Source organism: Hemibagrus wyckioides, linkage group LG26 (genome assembly GCF_019097595.1).
Source record: "Hemibagrus wyckioides isolate EC202008001 linkage group LG26, SWU_Hwy_1.0, whole genome shotgun sequence".
In the NCBI taxonomy this organism is placed as follows: domain Eukaryota; kingdom Metazoa; phylum Chordata; class Actinopteri; order Siluriformes; family Bagridae; genus Hemibagrus; species Hemibagrus wyckioides.
The window spans coordinates 9,906,567-9,932,537 of NC_080735.1; the positions used below are offsets into that span (position 1 = coordinate 9,906,567).

Genomic DNA, 25,971 nt, shown 5'->3' on the forward strand with positions numbered 1-25,971 from the left:
GTATAAGCCTCTATATGTGGGTAGAATGTAATCTACTATAATATCATTCTTGTTTGTTAGTCAGTCCATTACAAACATAATGAAATTTCAAGTAAACACTGGTTTTTTGAACAAACACAAGAAACTGATTTCTCTTTTATATTACAAGTAAGGAGGCCAAGCCTGACGCCCGTAAAGGTTATGGCCAGTGGATGAGGGTTGTGTTAAATACCATATTAGAAAACAAACCCTGGCATTTTCTCTTTGTTCAGGGAATGAAGCACTGTGAAGAAGAAAATGTGAGGCTTTTATACTTTCTAGATACACTTTCTATACATGCTCTAATACCCAATGGGCCTAGAACATTCATATTAAGTGAGTCTCATTGTTTACAGCGATACCTGATATTCGTATCTCTATGTAGCTTCGTGGTGATATCCAGTGCATTTGACCTGCAGTTTGTACTCAGTACCTCCTTCTGTCATTATAATACATGACACTTTTAACAGACAAGAAAAAGCCAGACACGACTCCCATAATAGTTAACATATCTCTATTTATTTTTCCTTAGAACAGAACTCTCATAAACATATCTGTATTTTTCATCTTACGTTCAAAAAAGGTCATGACCTGTGAGACCGAATTATAAATATTTAATCAAAGTCTTTGTGTAAAAAAAATGAAAAGAGAAACAGAGAACTAAAGCATCTATTGTATGACAATATGACACTGTAATAATAATTGTAATATCTATATATGTCTGTCTGATTCCATGTCAGCGTTTTGAAATTCCACGGAACCACAATTTGCCCAGCCCAGAAGAGGAAAACATTCACTTAAGCAGCTTGCACTTTTTGAGACGTGACTAAGAAAATGCAGTGCCAAAACAACTGACATGTGACCAATGAAAGGGTAACAGAGTAGAAAAAAAGAAAGGATTGTGGGAGAGGGGGAAAAAAAACACACCAAAAAATCTCAAATAAAGACAGGCAACAGTGAGACAAATTAGCACAAATTTACCTTAGCACAAATATAGTACAATATAATGACAGAGGCACATCTGCATAGATCAACAGGATTTTCGAAGATAAGTGGTTCAAACAGGTGGTGAAGAGGATAAACGTGTAATTTCTCAGGGCAAGGTTATACAGATTGTGTAGGATCTGCCTTGTGTTTCTAATAACAGCGTGGAGGCCAGTTCTAAATACTTCCTATGTGTCACAATGGGAAATCAAAATGGCTGACAGGCTGAATGACAACGATTGCTGTGCCTTCTTGTCAAAACGTCAACGTTATAACATTTCTCTGACTTCCTTCCTCTAGACACTGTAGTTACCACAAGGCATAATATAAGCTGTCAGGGTAAAACGTAACGGCAGAGCTTGTTTAAAGAAGACGATGTGCGCAACTCGATACTGCAAACCCCCGGAAAACTCTGCTTTTGTTCTTGAATATCCTTTCTTACAATTATTTTTACTATAAGAAAAGATATATACGTATATAATATATTTATAGGGCATCCCCAATATCCACAAATCCTGTTGTTTGCTTGTAAGGCTGGGTCGTATTTTTTTTTTATATAATAATAATTGAATGTTTGATGGAATGAGGAATGATTGTCACCTCTGAACTGTAAGACCTTGGCCAGCTGCTTTAAACAGCTAATAGAACATACAACAAGACTATGGGTTAAAGCATGTCTTTTAAGTTCACTTATTAAAGCCGTCATCACAAAACTACAGTACTGTACAGCACTAGCCTGGTCTTTATTATATACTGTAATGTAATCAGTGTTTCCCACAGGGTCGAGCCTCACGTATGTCGTACTCCTTGGACCTAGCGACAGTTTATCATCATGATTTCCTTTTTGATCACAGAGCAGAGTCGAAATAGGTGGTTGTGGATGCTGAAATATATATACGCACAAAGTGTCTCAACCATGTCATTTCTACGTGAAAGTCTAAATATACCCGTATTACAGCATGAAATCCTAGCTCTTACGTGGATAAAAACCACTAAGAGAGTAAAACTGATGCTGTCAATAACCTGTCGCTGTAAATCAATGTTGACAAAGAAAAACGCGAGAGAAACCCCATTCTAATTGTTCTATCGCAGATCGGTTAGAATCTGGCTGAAAATATGTTTAACTAAAATCAATTAAATTACCTGTATATTGAGTTTCCTGTATACCTTATTGACCTGTAAACTGTATATCTGCTGTTTTCTGTCACTTGACACTACAGTAAAGTGGTTTGTTCTGAGTGGTTAAGTAGGGAGCCAGAAATGTTATGTGCTCAATAAACGTGAACCAGGCAAAGTGCAACCAAAGTGTGCAAATATTAGGAGCTGCTCTGAGAATCTAAGTGTATAATGTGAGCTTGCACAGACTGACTCCAATAGGAATAAATATGAAAAGCTCTGCTGGCTCTTGTCTCTCCAGAGCTGTGTGTATGTGTGTCAGAGCCAAATTGAAAACGAATGCAAGCTGTTTCCTGTAAATGTATTCTAAACACAATGTAACTGTACTCAGGCTCCACGTCAATATCAATAACTTCAGCGCCACAGCCGAGCATCACCTATGTGTGGGAAACACTGTTAATCAACTGTCGCTGTACCTGCTGCCATTTCTATATATACTGCTGTGTTAAAGAAATAGCACTAGACAACTGGACAGTGGAGGCACTTGGGCCTTTCAGATTGAGGGACGTTGCAACATTATTATAAGACGTAGCTATGCGAGACAAATGTGCCCAGGATGTGCTCCAGCCAATTACAAAGACACAGTAAATGTTAAGCATAAAAAATACGCCTTTTAACATAGGTTAGTGATGTAACACCAAGTAAAACAGACCGCAAAACAGTATATCAGCAACCAGAGGCCCATACAGTCAGACACCAAACACGTACAGTCCTACACACAGAAGGAGGTTTATAGAATGAGCCCTTGAGAACTCCTTCCCTTCCATGCTATCTGCTAAGCCCTTTACACGACGGTGTAGGACATTTTTGAGAACGAAACAAATGGCAAAAAACAAATTACAGCGCAATTACAACTGATCACTATGCAACTCTTTTTTCAGCAGCTCAGTTACCGTACTGAGGGCATAAAAGTGTGGAAATAAGAACAAGCATTGATAAAATTGTCAAGACATGTTATTATTTTCAACCATCTCTGCACAACCCAAAGAAAATCATTTAACATCCATTCTAAATAAAACTTGATGGAGTAGCTGTTGTTCCATTTGAATGTGTTTTTAAGCTAAACCAGGCACTCCAGTTATGTTATTGCAGCCTGGTGAAGTTAACCTTAAACTATACTGGAAGAGGAAACTTGGGACAATGGCTATAATGGCTCATTTGATTAAAAAACAAACTGTTTTGATTGAGCCCCTTTGGATGGAATACTAAAGAGCCCATTACATTAGTTACATAAAATATATCTGGCTGATTTTAATCTTTGAAATGTCTACCAAGTCCTCAATCTTGGCATCCAGGCTGGTTTCCTTCCATATTTTGTAAGAATCATGGTGGTGTATCACCATACTTTTCACTGCACTTTAAGATATCGGCTCTCCCAGTAGGTATCAGGATAACAACAGGGTTGTAATGTAGTCTGCTAAGCAGCAAGAATATATATAGAGGCTGAAAGCTAAACATGTGAAATGGTATAGTACACCAAATGATTGCTATGGGGGTCTGTTTTTAAGGCTGTGTTGACATGGCCCTGTCTACATCTTGATTGCAAGGCAAAAGATCTGAATCTGGTCAATGAAGAATGGAGGTTGCAGGTAGTTAACAGAATTTGGATCAACAACCAGCCTCCTGCTTGCTATCTTTCTAGCTACAGCATACTTCTATTCATGCTAGCTGTGAAATGTGAAAACAATATTTATGACACAGAGTGGTTTGACTGAGACATGGATACATATAACTCAGGTTTCTTCCCTCATTCCATTTTAATCTGAAGTGGTTGACAAACAGAAACCCATTTTGACAGCAGAAGCTAAAAAGGGAAAAAGTCTGACCATCATCTGATACAACAAAAAAAAACAAAATGTATACTTTTCAGAACAGTGTGAGAACTGACATCTCAAAAGGACACAGCCTTGGTCTTCCTCTTCCTTCGTCTCCTCTTGCCCTTCTCTTGAATTCTCTCTTGTCATTTCTTCTACCTGGGGCATAAAGAGCACTGAACATGTAAAGCGCAGCTAGGGATCTGCCGGCGTGCCTGGCGTGCTTGGTTCGACTCGGTTCGGCCCAGTTCCTTGCTCGCCATGTTTCACTTTTTGGAGCATGCTGATTGGCTAGAGCTAACCCCCCTTTCCCGCATCCAGTCACTCTTCTCTGGGGGCATTGTCCTCCAGTGGGAAGATGGTGGCAAGGCAGGTGGAGTTCTGGACAGCTGTCATGGTCGCTACCGTGTGCAAGAGGACCAGGACTAGCAAGCAGAGCTTCAGTCTGCCTTGATTCAGCCTCGGAGCTCCTGAGGTCGTAGCAGACGTATGCTGGCGTGAGGGATGAGTCCTTTTGAATGTGCTGTGAGAACATTCGTTGAATTTTAGCTCCCACCGCACATCACAGCACTGTGGCTCATGCTTGGTGTTGTCTGCATTCTCCAAAAGCTCTGAAGATAAATGAAAAGAAAAGAAAAGAAACATACTGATGATCAGCAAATCAACACCATGTCATCCTTTTTAGTCTGTAGGATCTAATTAGCATAACAAAGATAACAGTGCTGTCTGTAATAAATTCAATTTTTTTGGGGTGAGTCAGTCATCTTGCTTGACCCAGAAGTTTTACATCACAGATAGAAGACCTCATCTGCTGTAGACGTCCCTGGGGTAGTTTGGAATTTATTGATTCCTGCGATGAATGTTAAAGACCCATTACTTCACATTATACCCAGCCCCTTGGATTCATTGTTAGCTTTTACACTGTCCACACTGACTACGCTCAGTTATACTAATCAGTTCAGACACATTCAACAGCACCGCTATGCAAAACAGAAGACTGTGCCAAAGACATAACATGTCGGATGAATCATCCCCTAAACCACAGACACGTGAAATAGTAGGGTTTGTCTGCGTCATACCTTTATTTCTGAGAGTATTAAAATGTATCAGGATGAATAATTCTCTAATGCATCTACCTATTAGATTTATTATACAAGTTAAGGAATATACTATACATGAGATCATACTGTACATGAGAAGCAATAAGAGTTAAATATAGAATACAGACGTGTTCTTCTTTTAGTCTGTGCCTTGGCCTGCCACCAGAGGGATACACTGTTTCATAATTCAATTCAATTCAATTCAATTTACTTGTATAGCATTAACAATGAACACTGTCTTAAAGCAGCTTTACAGAAGTATAGAAACATAGAAAAAAATTATAAATATTGAAGTTAAGTTACTATTTATCCCTAATGAGCAAGCATGAGGCAACGGTGGCAAGGAAAATCTCCCTCAGATGATATGAGGAAGAAACCTTGAGAGGAACCAACTCAGAAGGTAACACATCCTCAGTTGGGTGCCACTGGACAGTAAATATTGTAACTGTCGATTATGTCCTTTCTACAATAGCCACCAAGTGTCATAATCAGATTTGATCATTTTTACCTACAGCTTGTTTAACTGATATATTTACATCTTTACATTTAACTTTCTATGGTGAAAATGTGAGTCAAGTTTGGAGTTTCTTTGCATTTGCAGTCTGTCCATCTACCTCTGACTATCTACTCTATCTACTTGACCACAAGCTACTCCAGGATTATTCCTACAATCCAGCAAACCACAGTGGCAACTTGTCAGTTCCTTATGAATGTTTGCCCCTCTCATGGCCAGTCGACTCGACACCCAACTCTCCTAAATCACTGCTGGAGGACTGTTGTTAAATTTCCCTTGACCGAAATAAACTAAAGCAATAAACCACTCATGGCTGCGTGTTACAGTCATTTTATCAAGAGTAAGTGTGTTCTTAGGCACAACGTAAATCAGAGTGCCTAAAATCCACTTACCCTAAATCCATAAAATCACTGTACACATCCTTGAGTGGCTTATTGATTTTATAAAATGACGATAAAACGCTAGGCCATCCAGGATTTCATAAATAATTTTAATTTATTATTAATAATATTTGCATTAAACAATTATCTAGGGGCTTCTCTGGACAGAGCAATGGCTTCTGTGTAACAGATTTATTGATTTAAAACCTGGTGCATTAATGCTGCCATGCGGTCAAAAGTGTGCATAGTGTTAGCCAATCATATTTTAGAACCTGCCTTATCGTAATGATCTGGGGATGTTACAACCCTCTCATGCCGAATGAGAATAAAAGTGTAGCACGTACATACTAAAGAACCGCAACTGACCTCAGTCAGGAAGAGCAATAACCCATCCAGAGGGAAGACGATGACAGTTTGATGGCAAACTCTCCTTATTTGTCACTAGGATCTACTCCATCTTTGAGAATCAGCAACAAGATCTACAATGCCAAGTGAACTCCGGTGCTGCCTCAGGGCCCCTGGGCAATAGTAGTGCCTCTGCATCAGTGACTGTTGTCAAGCTCAGTGGGCTGAGTGTGGTCCTCTGTGCCTTGCTACCTGTCTCTTTTTCTGAGAACTTCATCTTATTCCATTAACTTCACAGAGCCAGCTGAAGTGTCACAAGGAGTTAAGGTAGTGTGCTAGTGGAAGGTTGAGATGTCAGGCCTGTGTCACAGCCACTGCTGAGCCTTAACCTTACTCTGATATGGATTATACATCTTGTACAATATGTCTTGAGATAGATAGATAGATAGATAGATAGATAGATAGATAGATAGATAGATAGATAGATAGATAGATAGATAGATAGATAGATAGATAGATAGATAGATTCTTCTTCCCTGATGATACACAAGCCACAGATTTACTGTGTGTCAGCGGTTGTTCTAGAGTTTTCTGTTGTTTCATAATGGTTGGTTGAGAAGCTGTTAGAGGTTGAGTAGAGCTTAGCATTGGCTGTTTGGTCAAGAATAAGCCCAGAACGACACAGATTATTAAATATTCGTATTATTTCTATATAAATGTTGTCTAATGCATCACTGATACAAACATTTGTTGTAAGGTCTCACACATTTAAAGCAGGCTTTCCATCAGAAACAAGACAATGGTCTGATTTTTCTTGTTGATGTTTAAGCCATCGGAAGCAATATGTACCTGAACATATAAAACTGGGAGTGCCTCCGTGTATAAGGTCATCATTGTCAGGCAATATGAAGGGACACCTCTGCTGGACCTCGAGACAGTACTGCTCACAAGGGATCTTGCGGCTACAGCTGGACTGATTGCTCTGGAAAAACTGAGCGCAGAGCCAAGGCTTGTACACCACCTGCGAACAGACACAGACAGTGTTAGAACAACTCTGGACTAAACGTGTGAAGATCATCTCACTTTCTGTTCACGTGAAAGTTCTTACAAAAGTCCTACAACAAGTACATATCATTTGTTACTGAGTGTACGCACTGTTTTACAAACTTTACCTCAATGTAAGGAATACATCACAAAAATGCATGCTGTTTTAGGAAAATAATCAACAGCAGAGTGATGGATGATCCAATACCAGCATGGAAGGATGTGTTTTATTCCTCTTATACACAGTAAATTGCCAACACTAGCCATGTTTAGTTCATTAAAGAATGAAACATGACTTTTTGATCCATTTGCCCATATATTTAATGTTATGGAACACAAAGCCAGTTATCACTTTTACTATTAAAACACCTGTAAACAGCTGTTTCCTTGCTAAACTCTCTTTTGTCCTCTTTTAAAACCTGCAGCCTGTCATGGTTTTGTTTTATTTAAGGAGCTGAAAATAAAAAACACTCTCTGTCCTGAAGACTTTATTACTGTCTGGACACTCCTTCCATAAATGTCATATAAAAATCTCCTAACAGAAAATATCAATAATGATATTAATCCAATTCGGTTCGAGCCCCAGTGCTGCCAAGCTGCCACTGCTGGGCCCTTGAGCAAGGCCCTTAACCCTCTCTGCTTCACATGTGCTGTATCATGTCTGACCATGTGCTCTGACCCCAGCTTCCTAACAAGCTGGGATATGCAAAGAAAAGTCAGGAGACTACTGATTATCCTCACATGCTCTCTCTCTCTCGCTCTCTCTCGCTCTCTCTCATATCTGTTTCCAACTGTCATTAAAACTCACTATCCTCCGCTTGCATCCATCTCAGCGTCTTTACTGTGGTAGTTATGTATTAACACTAAAATGAATTAATCCACACCTTCTGACCAATCAGAATCTCGGAGGTGTATAACTGCTTTCTCTGTAAGGCTACACAATCCCACTCACAGCTCAGCCGACATGCAGTATTCAGAATGAACAGAAGATGGAGCAGTGGTATAAAATATACGATGATACACAAGGCTCTTTTTCTCATCACATGAATTGCACCCAAAACAGCTCTGTTGATTTTGTCACCTCAATGAGAGTCACATCAGGTTACTGAGGTCGTCATGGCACAAAAAAAATCATCCCGTTTGTGCGTCATTGTGACATTAGGTCTGTAATCATTCTGCCCACCACACACACACACGTATATTGCACTTTGAATTACACATATTACTTCACGTGGTCCTTTTTTTTTTTGCACCAGGGCTGCAAGTAAGAGGAGAGCGAAAGGGGAGGGGAGTCGAGTGGGCAGTGCATGGGGTGACAGCACTGTAAGAATAGCTCCAGCTCATTTATTTTGCCCTACATAGTGCACCCAGCGCAAGCTGCTGTTAAGGAAAGGGAAAGAAGGCAGCGCAGAAGGCAGCGCATCCACAAATTGGAGTGTGTGCGGAAAGAAAAGGAGAACAGTAGAAGCAGAAAAGCAGGTCATCATTAGCACTGTCTGGCTGTCAGAGAATACTGAGATATGGTCTGATTTGTGAGGCTTGGTTTCACTTGCTTTTTTCTCACTCTCTCAATTTCTCTCTCTCTCTCTCTCTCTCTCTCTCTCTCTCACTCACACACACATTTTGCTCTGAATACCTCAGGAAACACGCTGCCACAAGCCTGGAACAAGAAATGGCTCGCCAGAAGGGGAGTGTGCTGGCATCTTTAAATCGCCTCCCAGAAGGAAACTTATGAGTTTGGCTTGTGTCTGTTTCATGCACATCACAGAGGTCATGTGTCCTTTGGGGCTGCAGGGACTCAGAGGATAAAGACTTATGTATGGGAGCAGAAGATTGAGATTTCAAGTCAGTGAGGTTGACAGGAGTGTGTCTGTTGACAGATGGGTACCTGATGTTCTTGACACACTCTAGAAGTTGACCCTGTAGTCTGAAAATCCACCGGTTTGTCACAGAGCAATGTCACACTGTCTGCTGAAAGCTTTATCTTCCCTCTTCTACATATCTGCGTCCAATTGTGCTCCCTTGGATGTCCAGCCACAGATGGCTGAGGCATGGCACTCGTGATTTCCTGATGGTAGTGTGAACTCTTTTCTGTTGAGCTGCTCGGGAGTGAGATTCTTTTCATGATGGAATTAGCAAACAGACAAAATGTAGATAAGTAGTCGCTGATCACTTGAGGATGTTAAGGGGATTTTAGAAAGAAGAAGAAGAAGAAGAAAAAGAAGAATGTGCTTTCAGTGACCCAAAGACAATGACTCTTAAATTTTTTGCTTAGACATTAAACACAGATTAACTTAAACAAAGAAAAGGAAACAATTAATGATAAAAAGCAAGAAAAACAAGAAGTGTAGGCCAGTATGAACTCACAGAAATACTGAATGTTTGGGGAAACAGGCAGGTTTTGAGACAGGATTTGTCCAGATATGGAGTGAGAGTGGGATTGGTCGACGGATTGAAGCAGGGATTTCTAGAGACAGGGTGCAATTTCGGAGGTTCGGTTACCGAAGCTGTGAAGTTTGGATGAAGGAACAGTAAACAGATAAGACGAGGAGAGCCTAAAGTTTTGGGGTGGTTATGTGTGTGGGAGGAGAAGGTTATTTTGGGCTTTTTTAAGCGAGCAGAAGGATTTTTGGTGGAAATTTACTTTAAATATAATCTTTATTATTTATATTCAGTCTATAATTTAGGTAAAAGGGTTGACCTTATCAGTCTTTCCATATCAGAGGAAATAAAGAAATATAAGGAATGAGAGAACATTCCTTGTCCAGATTCCCTGTGACCCTGTGTAGGATAAGCGCTACAGAATATGGATAGAAGGAAGTTGTGATACACGACTAAAATACACATTTTTCATGGCTTATAATGGATATCTAATGGAGAAGGATGTTTTAGTCAAGAGATTGAAGTTAAATGGATTCATACATTAATGCACAATTAAAAAGGCTATGTAAAGTATTTTAATGACTATATTTCAGGTGCTGTAGATGTAAAAGTTTTGAGTAAAAACTTTTAGTAATATTTGAAGTCATTTATCTAAAGTACGCAGAGAGGTTGTTGCCTCTTCGTTTGATACTTTTATCTTTACTTTACACCCATTTCTAAATGTTATTTCAGCTGATTCCGTTGCAATACAGTGTTGTAGGATTACAATAAAGTGGAAGACTAAATATTGACACTGCTCAAGAAACCCTCAAACTATCACAAAACCAAGTCTTGAAAAGTTCTGCAAGTTCCAGAACTACATACTGTATAAACCCAACTCCAGCCAACATGATACCCAGTGGTAGACCCAGGTCAAAAGGTTAATCCTCATGCAGTGCCTTCTGGGATTCAGGAGTGCAAATGAAGCGGAGTAATGCCAGAGAGCACTGTAATTATCCACCGTGTGTTCTTCTGCCATTGCTATGCCCAAAGCTGAGGTCAGAGGTCAGAGAGGCATTTCTTTTGGCTCGGAGGACCATCACGCATGACGTCCATAGTATAAATCAGATATGAAGAAAAAACGAAGGAGAGAGAAGACGGAGATTCAGGGCTATCGAGGAACACAATTGGGCAACACTTAACAAGCATGACCATGGCTGATAATGCAAATTAAGCTGACCTGTGGGCAAGGAGAATATTAGGGAACTGTGTGTGTATGTGTGTGTGTATGTATCTCTGTCTCTGTCTCTAATTCCCTCTCTCTCTCTCTCTCGCTCTCTCTCTCAGTGTATACTCATTCTCTATACTAATAGCTCCTAGCTGTGATCATCTAGTGTCCCTGGTTTGATTCTGAGCTCCGCATTTCTGCATGGGTTTCCTCCGGGGTCCCCACTTTCCCCAAACTGTCCAAAATTATACCAGTAGGTGGTCTGGCTAATCTATATTGCCCCGAGTATGTAAAAGTCTGGACTGGTTTCACATCCACGGTGTATCCCCTCCTAGCTCCCAGCATTCCTGGGAAATCTCTCAGGATCCACTGACCTTGACTAGGATAAAGCAGCTACTGAAAATGAATGAATGTTAGCATAAACTGTCAATTGGAAATTCTTATGTATACGCCCTTCTTATTTAGTCATTTATATAAGTCCATACTGGGGGATATGAAGGAAATATTTGTTATAATGATTTATTTTTAATTCTTTTTCCTTTTGACTCTATTATTATTGACCATCTGGAGAGCTTCCTCACGTGCAATCGTTCAAACGTGACAGAAAGTCAATGGATGAAGCTTGATGTCATTTTTAGTGCATCGATGGCGCATTTATCACGTTGGAAAAACACGTCTCACCCTGGTTGTTACTGTATGATATGAACAGCATGCTCTGAGGGTGGGTGTGTCCAGATAAGCACTAATTAGCCGAGACAGAGATGAATTCATAGAGATGAATGCAGTGAAAAGTGTGTCCTGTTTGTTTCCTGTATAATTACAAAAGGACAAACTTTCCTTTTCGTAGCCCCTTTACAGATCAATTCAAATCAATTCCAGAGTATGGGTATTCTCTATAAAGCAACTCTATGGGAATATAAAAATTCAGAGTAAAAATAATAAAGTTTAAAATTTTCATTTATATTTATCCCTAATGAGCAAGCCAGGGGCAATGGCAAGGAGAAAAAAAAAACCTCCCTGCAATGATATGAGAGAGAAAAATTGAGAGGAACCAAACTCAAAAGGAAAGCTATCCTTATCAGGGTGATACAGGACTTTAACTCGTTGTGGTTGCTTTAAGAAAACAATCCAAGTGATCATGCAGACACCTTTATCACCTTCTGAGGATTATGTTTATGTTTATTCATGTCTTTAACCTTCTAAATCTGTGCTATAGTTTGATGAATGCTAGCACTCCCAAACCCATTAGCCATCCTTTCTTTATCTTTCTTCCCTCCTCCTTTTCTCCTACATATACCAGACCTACTTACCCTATGTATCTGAGCTGGTGAAACCTTTCTGAACTCATAGTGAGCTACAAAAGATTCTTCTAGCATGTAATAATAACCAGTCTCCTGCCAGATTTCAAAGAAGTTGAATGCCTTTTTGCTGGGGTATACCGTTCTTATGAAAAGTTGGCTGGGTTCCTTGTTGAAATATCGACGAGAAGGAATCAGAAGGAAGGAATCACTCATCAATAAAAGACATGACATTGATGATGTCTTAAGATGTTTCAAGAAGTTCTCACTCAATAGCTCACCCACCCATGAGCAGCTTACAGATGGACAGTTTAGGTTGAAATTCTGTGAAAAGAAAACTCTGGAGATCTGCCAAGAATACTCATGTAGTTAGAGGTGTTTAAAAGAAACACACACACAAACACACACATCTGCAAGACATAGATCTCCTCCTTTACAAGATGGGTCAAGATTGGTAGTTTCTCTCAGCCTGTGTGTAGTGTGTCTGTGTGTGTGTGTGTGTGTGTGTGCGTGTGTGAACATATCTCACATGCTCAATGAAACTTCATTAACCATAAGTTTCTCATTAATGATTCAAATCTAATTAGACTGCTTCCGAGAATCATTACAATGCATCAATGGTAACTAATTACATGAAAAAAAAAGACTTACCACATTATTACGAAACATGATTAGATTAAGAAACCTTGAGTTTTTGCAGCATGACTGTAATTGTGAGCCGGCGACTGCATGCACCAGAAACAAACGCTGCGTTAGAGAGCAACCGGGATTAAGACAACTATCAACTACAGGGTGTGTGAGGGCGTAATATTATTCAAAGCCGAGCTAGAGATTTTATAAGGAAATGAGACGTTCTCTGTGCTCTGAGGCCTGTGGCTAATGGACGATGATTTATGGCTGAGCCGCTTTTCTCTGTCACGGTCACCTACTTCTAAACACACTAGTTTACATGGAAAAATGACTCAGCTAATCAGCAAGAATAAACTGCAATACTAACGAGAATGTGTTTAGACAATTAATCAGGTAATCTGGTGTCCCACAGGAAGGAAAAGATTCCCTTTACTGAGTCCTGCTTCCTCCTTATTCTGTTTACGGAAGTGAGTTTGTTCCCACTCCCACTGCTGTCCTGCTTAATTATGGCGCTAGATTTGCTCAATTTAATTCCATTTCATTCTGTTCAGTGCTTTTAACCATGGTCACTATCATAAGCAGCTTTACAGAAATATATAAATTCAGGATAAAAATTGTTGTAAAAATGTTTTATATTTATCCCTAATGAGCAAGCCTGAGGCGATGGTGGCAAGGCAAAACTCCCTGAGACGATATGAGGAAGAAACCTTGAAAGGTAACAGACTCAAAAAGGAACCTCATCTTCATCTGGGTGACACCGGAGAGTGCGATTATTAATCATTTCCCTTCTTTTACTGTGTACTATGTGGACAAAAAGTGTAATTACAGTGCATATTCAGGAAGTTCATTCTAGTTTTAACATTAAGTCTATCTTGTTAACATTTTCAACTGTTCAATGATGAAGACTCGAGTGCAAAATTGTAATCCAAAGTGGTAACCCTTTACAGCAATCTCATGAACCTTCAGGCTGTCCATGTGGGCCATCCTCAGCAGCAGTGAATAGCATCCAAATCATGAGAACTCTAAGCAGATGTATGGCATTAGGATGGATTAAGTGCTGGCTTACTATAAAGATGTGTTGTGATAATGTCTCATTTTGTCTAGATGGAAAAAAAAAATCTAAATATTAATTAATTCATTCATTCATCTTCAGAATTTTCCTTAAGGTTTCGGGGGTTCTATCTATGAAGACTGGAATACACACTGAACAGAAGACCTGTCCAATGTGTATTTGACTGACGTGTTTTGGAAGTAGGGAGGAAACCAGAGAATGTAGAGGAAACCTACACAAGCATAAAGCCAAGCTCAGAAGCAGCAGCCCTGGAGATTTGATGCGGAAAAACCATCCGCTGCGTCACAATGCTGCCAAAAAAAACCTATAAATAGGAGCATGAAAATCTGGTGTAATCTGATGAAATCCTCCAGTTAATCAGAGGCACCGGAATCTAAATTGACAATACATTTTCACTTCAAATAATTTGATCATACTCCTCAGTTGTTTGAACATGCCCGTTGTTTTTCTCTTCCCAATCCTCCTCAGAGCCACATGTTGATCACACTTGCTTGTCGCCTGTCCAGATGGGAGCCGAGCAAGCAGCATGCACGACACTACAGACTCACTTGTCAGTTCTGGAGGATGTCCAAAAACTCGCCTGCTAATACGCACACCTCTCTCCTCCTGCTGCGTAGTCACTGCCTCGAGATTTCAGGTTTAGGCTCTCAAAATAGTGATTGTTAGCGAGCAAGTGCCCATGCCTACTCCACATGAGCAGCCGCATGTCAGACGGCCACAGAGGTTGGCAAAATGTCACAGCTTCTTGTGTTGAAGAAAAAGGGCGACTTGCTGTTGGACCTGTCAATATGTGTGTGTGTGTGTGTGTGTGTGGTGTGTGTGGGGGGGGTTGATAATACATGGTGGGTATACAAGTAACTGAATGGTGGCAGGCTTCAAAGAGCTTAGAGAGGTGTGCAACAGAGAATTCCCTCAATTAGGCCGTAATTAATACGGAAGATCAAAGCAGCCTTCCCTCCCATGTTTCAACACGTCACTTAAGCAGAGGAAGATGGTATTACTCCCCGTTCTATCTGTCTATCTCGCTCTTCAATATTCAACAGTTTGAATAATGCTGTAATAATCGAAATTCTAATTGCATTTCTGGAGCTGCATAATGCTGTCAAATATTTGTCAAGGGTAAAAAGAGCTGTTGCAGGCACACAGTCAGTGGTACATTTAAGTGGATTTTTGTTCAAACAAAGCAGGACGGGGGGGAAAAAAAGTACAGCTTTTTCATGAGGGCGCAACAGTTGCTCCAAGCTTTGATCATGAACTTTCATTACTGAAAACAGCACTGTCGGAGATCAGCGGGCTGGCCAGCAAGCCTCAAATGCAAACAGTGCTGGGATATTCGCTCGATATTTATAGCATTATGGGCAAAGTCATTGTGGCAGTCAGTAGATGCACGGAGATTTTTGTCAACCTCAATATAAATTTGCTTCTGCAGTGATGATGGGTGTTTACACTGTATGTTTATGAAACACAGCAGAACTGACTTTTGCAAGCTCAAAAATTGAAAACGTTCAAATAATTAAGGTATGGTGAATGTTATAAATAAATAAATAAATAAATATCCTTTTATTTCTTGCCTGTTTATCACGAAGGAATATAAATATGGAATACTTTTATATTTTGGATCATGTGACTCTTAGAAAAAATATCATGCACTTGACAAAAATTCTCAACGACATTGTGGCAGCAGGGGCGTGGTCAAGCGTAGGCTGGGGGGCGGAGAGGAGGCGGATCGAACCTGCAAGTAACACGAGATAAGTCTCTCCTGTGTCTTATTTCTGTAAGTTTATTTATTTGTGTCTCTTTGTGCTTTCAGTGACTCCTATAATGAAAGAGAGGGCGTGGCCAAGCTGGTGGATTATGTATTATGTATGTGACACACACACACACACGCATGGACACACACACGGGTGTGCAATTCCGTTTTCCTTTAAATGCCTTCGTTTTGTGAAAGTGAGCTAAAAAAAATGGTGGATTGAATAAATGTTAAAATATCCCACCTGCAACCCTCATCTTCCTCCTGAAACTCACATGGCAAGACACATTGTCGACATAATGCTAAAATAATGAATACCCTACAGATACCCTACCCTACAAGGATAAAAGATAAAGTACAAGGCTACATATTGTGCTAATACAGCCCAATAACACTGGAAACCAAAGGGGCAAAAACAATACACAGAATGCACTAATAATATATGCTAATGCTATGCATATAAATGTCATTAACCTATCCTTTCATCACAACTATTAATATATAATAGACATAATTGTTGTAAATATTATTCAAAGGTTGTGCATAGTTACACCAAAATACAGTTAGATACTAATTATCATATTAGTAACAGCCCTCAAAAACAAGTGTAATAATACAAAAAATACATATAAATTGTAATAGATTATATGTAACACAGTATATTTTACCCTAAAACAGTAAAAACAGCTATACATTATGATACACATTAATATAACCGTAACTATCAGGGTTCCCTGGCTTTCAGTCATAAATGTTAGCGACATTAGCATTTCACGCTGAGGTATTCCTTCAAGTCATTCCACCAGCCTACCCTCATTAATTGGATTCAAGTGGACTTCATGGCACTTGTGGCTTTTCACTGCAACTGTTTGACTTACAAAAGCACTCAAGAATGCCTTATTAGTACAGAAAAAAAGAAAGTGAAAGGCCATAGAGGAGACAGCTTTTGTTTCCCCAGCCCTTAAGTGCAGAATATTGCTGTTCGGTGTTTGCGTCAGAGAAAAAAGATAATGAGATAAATGTCAGCTCTTTAAAGGCTGTGGGTTTTCTTGCCTTTCAATGTATATATATATATATATATACTGGTACTCAATATTGGGTTTAATATTTGGGGCTTTGAAGGACTGCAGTCAATATCCTATTCAAGCAAGAAATGTGCTCGAGCAAGAGAGGCATGCTTAATATTTCCCAAATATATTGGCTCCTCTGAGAGAATCATTAAAGCACGTTACAGTACATGCAGAGAATTGGAGCTCACACTTTTTATATTTATGCATCATATTCGGCTAGTTCTAATTAGAACTACTGCAATATTTATCCTTTAAAATATTACTACAACAGCCTAGCAAAGGTACCGTAACACTCTTACTGATACTGTGACAGTCATACTTCTATTCGGTGATTAGTTAAAAACGCAAAAAGGCCATCAGCAAGCATAGCTATAATGATGTGTATAGCTAATGTTGCTACAGCTAGCAAGCTGATTTGGCTAGCAACATTACAAGTAGCATTTTGTAAACCACCAATGACTAGCATATTTTCGCACAAATTAATGACCAAGTAGAAGTCTAGTAGTGTATTGAAGTCTAAGGGCAAACCTACAGCATCCTCCTCAGCTGTTCTGAGGTCAGCTCAGAAACAGTCATTATTGGTGATTGAGTAGTGTTTTTCTGCACAGTGGAGTCCATTCTGTCACCCCATTATCAGGATGTCACTGTTTCTAGATTGAATTTGACAACCGGAGATGCTACATGGGAGGCAAAAAACCTACTGAAACTACTGAGGTTTGGACCTAGCAAGTTATAGCCATGATATTAATAGCCATTAATGAAACCCATTTTTAGATCATGTCACGTTTTGGGGACTGAATAAATTTTACATCGGTTTCCATACCAACACTAAGTTTCACTTCACCACGTGTTAAAAAGCAAAGAAAATCTTGTGTTGCTTTTACAGACTCATTGCTTTTACATTATAAACATGCATACATCATGGTTTTAAGCTGGCATTTTTTACTTGCATGGCATCTGTAGACTCACAGGGAGTTAACCAGTGTTAAATATAGCTGATAACCCACTACCTGTTAGCATAATAGCAACAGTTTCTTCAGAGTATAGCCTATGCATAATATTACATTACATGAAACAGCTGAGACAAGTGTTCCTCATGGGCTTTTAACAAGATAAAAGCACATGCTGTTTTGTACTGATGCTTAATACCTCAATTTGTAGCTCCACAATTTCTCTGTAAACAACTGCTGCATTTCAGTATTAATTTGGTGGCGATTAATCAGTTGCTAATTTGGCTGTCAGCAGCTCTTTCCTTAGCCATCTGTAACTTTTGCTTGAAGACTTCTTTCAACCCATACTAAAAATGTAAATAAATAAATAAATAAATAAATAACAGCTAGGTCAGTTAAAAGAGATTAGAAATACGATATCTTTCTCTTCACATTCAGTGATTTAGCTGGTACACCAGTTTATGATATTTTGTCCAGCTGGTTGTACTGGTTATTATTTAGAGGGATTAGCTGTTTACCAGTTTATAATGGCTACTCTAGCTAGACATGCTAATGATATTATTCAAAATTGCACTTCATGGTACCATCACAGGTTCATTTTCTATACCTTTAGTGTATATCTTCCAACTTGAAACATGGCTATAATATACATTTAAGTAATCCACATAAAAGTACAAGATACTCATTAATTCCCAAGCTTTAGTCTAAGTAGTCTTCGCTTTTATTATTTAGCTGGTCTACAAGCTTCTGTTGGTCATTGCTAGTTTTGCAGCTGGTGTTCAAGCTTACCGTGGCTAATCTAGCTGCATTAAAACTGTCTCTCTTCTGGTGCACTTTACGTGGCTAAGACAAACTTCTGTTCTAGCTCTGTGGTGTTGTTTGTTGTTTTGTGTTGAACTTGTTGTTGTATGTTTATGTAGCACCAGATCCTGGAGAAACGTTGTTTCATTTCACTATGTACTGCGCCAGCTATATGTGGTTGAAATGACAATAAAAGCTTCTTGAATCTTGAATCTTGCATCTGTCATAGACTGTATATAAAGGATAGCCCTCTGAATAGCCTCTTATATATTTTACGAGTCTTCCACAAGCTGTTGCCACAATGTTTGAAGCACACAGTTGTATAGAATGTCTATTACATTAATAATTTCCTTTCACTGAAACCAAGAGACCCAAACCTGTTATAGCATGACAACACCTCTGTGCATAAACTAAGCTCCATGTTTTGTCAAGGTTGGAGTGGTAGAACTCAAGTGTCCTTCACAAGGCCCTGGCCTGTGAAGGACCCCACTGAACACCTTTGCAATGACATCACTACTGCCCCCCACCCAAATCATTCACACCCAATGTCAATGCCTGAACTCACTACTGCTCTTGTAGCTGAATTAACACAAATCCCCACAACCACACTCCAACATCTAGTGGAAAGCCTTTCCAGAAGAGTGGTAACAGCAAAGGCTGACATAATATGGTGCTGGAGATGGTCAGGTTTCCACATATAGTTGGTAATATAGTGTATATAAAACTTCTAGCCAACTTTTTTTACTTAGTTTGGTTTAGTGTCAAGCAAGAGAGTCTATATAGGTGAACTTTCCCAGTATAAAGACTTGCGCTAAAATTCTTACAGAACCACGTAATTCTCTTGCTGCTTGCTGTGACAACATTATTATAATGTTACTGCATTTGATAAATAGAATTGTATTGTTCACTTCCTTCTAACATTCCAAGAATAATATTCCATTAACACTCACTTTCATTGAATCTTTCCACATTCTAATTAGCATAAAAAAAAAACAACAAAACAAAACCATTAAACTGTTTTTGTGTTCACTAAACCACTAATCTAATGGGTATGCTCAAAAAGGGGGTGAGTTTCAAGACGTAAATAAAACCATTAATGGAACAAAACGATGTCTTTTCATTCAGTACTAAGACCATTTTCTATACTTATCGCTGCATTTCATGTGTGTAATTCCGTAAAAGCATCATTATACACTTCACAATCCTGATGATGGTCATGCCGACTGTAGATTACCTCATCACCATGGCTGTGGCTAATCACGCGCACAGAAACGCCTACACATCACACCGACTATCTCATTGTGGGGAAAAAAATGGTCAGAATCCATGAGCTCAAAGGTGTTTTGCCATGGAACAGCGCAGCCTGACACAATATTGCCCGACATATTCAAACCTCATGTTTAAATTACTTTTACACCCACATATAGTGTACCATGCAAGCACTTCAACATACATGATACAGGTCTTTTCTGATCTTGCCCCTTTTGTTTTCCTTCTCTTTGTTGTGTCTCCTCTTTTGTTCATGAGCTCCCGTTCCATGCATTTGCATTTAGATTGAAAATCATAGCCAATAGTTTCCCTTTCTCACTCATGCACGTGTTTCTATGTGTTTGTATGTGCGAGTGTGTTTGCGAGTGTATGAAGAGAGAGAGAGAGAGAGAGAGAGAGAGAGAATGTCCCAGGCATGCTCAGAGCTGTTGTTTCCCTTGAGAGCCTTCTTCCAGCAATGAGCTCATGTGGTGCGAATCACAAAGCCTCCTCTCCCTCTCTCTCTCTCTGTCTTTTTCTCTGTCTCTTCCTCATATCCAGAGGGAACCGGAAGTAAACACACTCTCTGTCAATGAGTAGAGGGCAATAATTCATCATTTGAAGAATCCAGTAATTATTAAAAATTTAAGACGCACTGATCCATGATTAATTAATGAGTGGCTGCTAAAATCCTATGAATTCCCTGCTGTATTTATGACACTGAAATGGTTTAAAATAATTCCTTCATTTCTTCACTAATGCTTTATTTAATATCTGAGACAGGAGGTAAACCGTATAAGGACGACTTTCAAAAAAAAAAAAAAAACATCAGCTTGCAAAACTCTAAAGCTCCCATCTATAATTTAATATTATGCAAATATTTATATATATATATATATATATATATATATATATATATATATATATATATATATATATATATATATTACATTTTCTTATGTTCTATTCTAATTATGCTTTTTGTCAACTTTTGCATCAAAGGATGTTCCAGAGCAGTCATGGTTTTTCTGGATATGCATACTATATAATGTAATAAAATTTCCCTCACTAATAGAAATCCTATCAATTCTGTCCTATAAATCTTCATTTGTGCACCATTTCAAAAAGCGTGCTATTTATTACCCATCTTCCCAGCACCTAACCCATTTTATTACTTGGCATGACATCTAACATTACTCAAATGCTGAATGAAGACTTTTGACAAAAGAGTGAAAATAAAGAGGTAATCTTTACTTTGCTGGAGTTTGCTTTCAATTGCTTTCTCTCTCTCTCTCTCCCTCTCTCTCTCTCTCTCTCTCTCATGATTTTAGTTTTGTGGCTTTTCACCTAACAATTATCACAAGAATTTTGTTAAATTCATTTAATCACTGTTTAATTCCTTTATGGAATCAGACATTGTCAGTATAAATAAATGAATTATTTGATCTCTGTAGGTCCGATATAAAAATGAGTCAGGACACTGTTGGCTTTCAGTGTGAGATGCTTTTATCTCTGTTGGGATAACCTTACATTAAGTTTTAGTGGTCGACAGCTATGGAAAGCCCTGTGTGTCTCTGTTCCATTAACCGCCACTGTGGAGTGTAACATGACAAAGAAATTCAATGCTAAACATGGGCACAACAAAAAAGGCCCGTTTTCTGGCAAAACCTGGCCGTTTTAGTGTAACTGACTACGTACCTTGGTGGTCCACTCACTTTCATGTAAGGAAGAGATTCACTTGAAACAAATGAGATTTAGAAAGTCCTGATTTGATTGATTCATCCATCGTCTATACCCACTTTATTCCTAATTAGGGTCACAGGGGTCTGCTGGAGCCTATCCCAGCACACATAGGGTGAAAGGCAGGGGTACACCAGTCCATCACAGGGCCACAAAAACCACACACTCACACCTATGAGCAATTTCGAACTACCAGTCAACCTAATGTACATGTTTTTGGACTGCGGGAAGAAACCAGAGTACCCAGAGTAAACCCATGCAGGCACGGGGAGAACATGCAAACTCCACATGAAAGGGCCCTGCCAGTTTGAACCCAGGATTCAAACCCAGGACCTTCTTGCTGTGAGGCAACAGTGCTAACCACTAAGCCACCATGCTGCCCCAATTGATTCATTCAGCTAATTTTTCTGTGTCCAAAAGTTGATATATTATTGGAAAACATGTGATTGAAGTAGCTGAAAGGGCAGAAGACTCATCAATGTTTTCCAGTAAGGAGCAAGCTGTATCTTTATCTAATTAATCCATTATAAAATACTCTTGTTATTTGCATACTGTACAAGTACACTGGAAAGTACACTGGAAAGTACACTGGAAAGTCACGACTGATTTGTAGGATAAAACCCTGGAAGGACATGAACCAGAAAGGAATAAAAATTTGCCGAACTTCACCAGCAAAGAGCCAAGCTCTCAAAGCCACAACAGGAAATAAAGCCTAAAATCAATGGGAGAGAATGTCAGATTAAAGACACCGTAGGCCATTCAGGCTGAGAATGAAATTGTTATGAATATGCAGCAGGCTCTGTGGACATGTCATAACTGAGAAAACACGGGTGATAAACAAAAACAAAACAAATTTTTTGAAACAGTGTTGATACACGGAGAACACAAATCCCTTACGATAAAATTCTATACACAGATGACACACTTACTGTGCCTTCATTTTTAATAAACTTAATAATCATTCTACTTGTTTTACAGCACTGTACAATTCTCAAATCAGACGTTCAGAAGGCATTGATGAATTTTCTAGAACTTTGACAGTAGCACTGGCTGCAAATCAAATCACAGGTTTATAACGATAATATTAATGCACTCTGTCTAATACGTCATTGTCAACAGAGTAACTATTTATTCACAGGAACTTATATAAGACTAAAAATAAACAGATTTAACAGTAAAATAAGTTGTTATTTAACAAAGAGAAATGTATTCTCACGATGATGAGGCTTTCAGTAAGCAGATGTTTATTTAACATTCATGGAAGGAGTCTCCAGTGTCAGCTCTTTATGAAAAATCAGTATATTTTCTGCCGCAGAGAGAAAAAACTGATGTGGTGGGATGACTGTGTATACTAGTTAGAGATAAGCGATGACACAACCTATTTTGTCTTATGGATTTTCCATCCATCCAGTTTCTGTAGTGATTTTTCTACACAGGGTCACTAAACAAGAGTCGGGGTGGGGGGGTCACTCTAGACAGGGTTCCAACCAATCACAGGGAACAATCACACACACACACACACTACAAATAGTTTAGAGATGCCAATCAGCCTACAATGCATGTCTCTGGACTGGGAAAGGACAACATGGGGGAAGAACATGCAAACTCCACAAGCAGACTGTGGAGGTAGGACTCAAACCCCCAACCCTGGAAGCGTGAAGCAAACTGTACTTAACCATGTTAACATTGTACCACAACATTAAATATAACAATAAATATTTAAAAGTACATTTTTATGTAACAATAAAATTTAAAATGCCATTTTTAGCAAACTGATGGAACTTTGGGGTATGGAGTATTAATGAAAACTCTGCTATGTGTCAGACTGCATCACAGCACACGATTACTGATTACTTTCCTATAACAGCATAGCCCCATCATGTTTATTTCCTGTATCCAGTCTGATGATAGTTTGAGCAGCAAGGACAGACAAGGGCAAGGTTCTTGTCCAATTCTGTGTTGCTGTTTTATTTATTATATTAAAAAAATTAGCTCTGAGTTAAGTATTATATTGGCTCCAGTTAATTTGATATTGCCTTCATATCGCTTTGCAGGCAAAATTCATTAGACTTATGTTTATTGTTCATTGTTAAGTGCTTGTAACTTCAGCTTATGGGACTTCCCCATTAACATGTTAAAGTCCAGTCAGTTTAGTTTGTATATCTCTTTAAGAACGAAGCAAGCATGCCGAGTGCAGCTATTTAAATCCCTCAGGTCGCTCCATCTCAGAAAAGCCACGTTAACAGTTCACTTTGTTCTTGCCTCATGTTTAGTCTCATTCCTTTCTAAGAGCTTTTTGTAATGCTGCATGCTTCATCTCTGGACCTTTTCTGTAAACATCAGCCATCTCTGCCATGACCTCCTGAAGATATATCAATAAATCTGCTGTAATCCTGGGTTTATATCTCACTCTGTCAAACTAGTGCTTTACTTCCTGTTCTTTTATAGATTACTGTTGTATGGACTGCCTGTGCACTGTGACACACAAACATGACGGACAGCAGGACAAGTACAGCAGGACTTTGTTGTTTTTTTGCTTAAAGGTAGTACGTGAAATGCTTTTTAGAAAGAAAAATCAAACCACATAGCTTTTGAATAATTATTAAAGATCATAGAAACAAAAACAAGGAAATTAGTAATGAGCCTATTTAGCAAAATATAGCCAATTTTTTTTTTTCAATTATATTTTGGGTTTATCATCAATGAAACATTCACTGGGGATTGCCGCTTACTTATTGCTGCTGTTATAGTAATTGCATTCAGTTCACCTGAACTCTTACGTTAAAATGAAGAAACACAATCAAGGAATTTACAATTGATTTTAATTCAACTCAGAGGTTCTAAATCTAAATGAATTAGATTATATTTAATCAATTTATTCTATTATTGAGCTAGTACAGTCATATCCAGTAAATGCTCCTAAGGTTCCAGCTGGTAATTGAAAGTGATCTTGTACCGATGGAGGAAACATTACAGCTTCTATGTAGATCCCTACAACAAGGCAGAAGCCACTCAGGTAAAGCTGCTACCCATCCAATGAACCCTGCCAAAAGCCATATATTAAGGAAAATATTTTCAAACACCCTTTGTTTGAGATGGCTGAAAGAGCTTTTTTTAAAATAAGGAGTAACTGTATCTATGTATGAGTCTGTATGAGATAAAAACACTGCACAGAAATCTGAGGAAAAACCCTAATGCAACATTTTACTCAGCTGACATTTATTATTTAAAGCAAAGCGTCTCCTCAAAAAAAGTAGACAGTACATCTATCTGAATGCATTTCAAGCTCTATTTGGCTTCCATCCATTCATCCATCCATCCATCCATCCAAATTCTGAACCACTTATCCTGAACTGAACTCCATCACGATGTAGCAGTCGGCTGGCTTCATGTGCCTCAGAGGATGCAAGTGATAGCCTTTGCCCTCCCCAGCTGGTCACTGTTGTGTGATAGGGGAGAGATGCATGATGGATGGGAATTGGTCATGACTAAATTTCTAGAGGAAATGAGGAGAAATATTTCCTCAACATATCAACAATTACACACATTTTTACACCAGGCATCTCTGTGTAGTTACTATAGACAATAACAATAAAATATTAAAATGAATGCATTCATTTACGATTTGTCTGCTGTACCAATAAAAATCTTCTGACCAACCAGAATCAAGCATTCAACAGCACTAGCACACTGTTTCGGGTGTTACTTCTGAAGAATGATTCAAAAGTTTTAACATTAATTCAACATTAATGATGTCTAAACATTACTAAGCCACTAAAATTGGCTTTTTACACCAAAGTGAATTGTCAGTTGTTAACTTTATGCCACTTTTATTCTAAAAGGTCAATGCTAGTGTGACAATACACATTAAAAAACCAGGATCAACCAGGATCATTACACTTCTGTATGTAAAAAGAGGTGGAACAAATAATAGCTTCAAAAAAGCCTTATTAATGAAATGCGCAATTTGAGCAATAATTACGAATTAGAATTAAAAAGTATGTAAAGAAACAATTTCAGGGTTCATCATGACCCTGACAGGGATAAAGCCAGCACTGAAGATGAATAGATAAATAGATGTATTAATGTACTGAATCTCAAATCTTCTGAATGTCTCTTAAAAGTATTAGCTAGTTTGAATTCATAATAATTACCTTAAAATGTACTGTGTTCCAGGAAAAAGAATTATAATTACAAACATCTTATATCGTATATCAAAGCTGGTGACTAAGAATAATTATTAAAATATGATTTCTGAAGCTGTTTGATTATACCAAAAAATATACTGAGGATCAGTGTTGTCTTTACTGCCTACATATAATTATATGGAACCATCTGAATGTAAAATCTAGCAATTATTTACAATATTTTCAAATAATCCTGATCAGCATGCTGTAATTAAGCAATTATGTAATAACTGTGACAGACTTTAGCAATACTGTTCCTAA

General features: G+C 38.6%; 1 protein-coding gene across 1 annotated transcript in view; it reads right to left on the reverse strand.

Annotated features, from left to right (window-relative positions):
• Nucleotides 1–549: 549 nt before the first annotated feature.
• Nucleotides 550–25,971, reverse strand: part of nalf1a (NALCN channel auxiliary factor 1a) — a 77,377-nt gene continuing 51,955 nt past the window's right edge. The window contains exons 2-3 of the mRNA XM_058379906.1: nt 7,181–7,352; nt 550–4,603 (exon numbers count right to left, since the gene is read on the reverse strand). Of these exons, the coding sequence (XP_058235889.1) occupies nt 4,314–4,603; nt 7,181–7,352 (462 nt within the window). The 3' untranslated portion in view covers nt 550–4,313. The remainder of the gene's footprint in view (nt 4,604–7,180; nt 7,353–25,971) is intronic.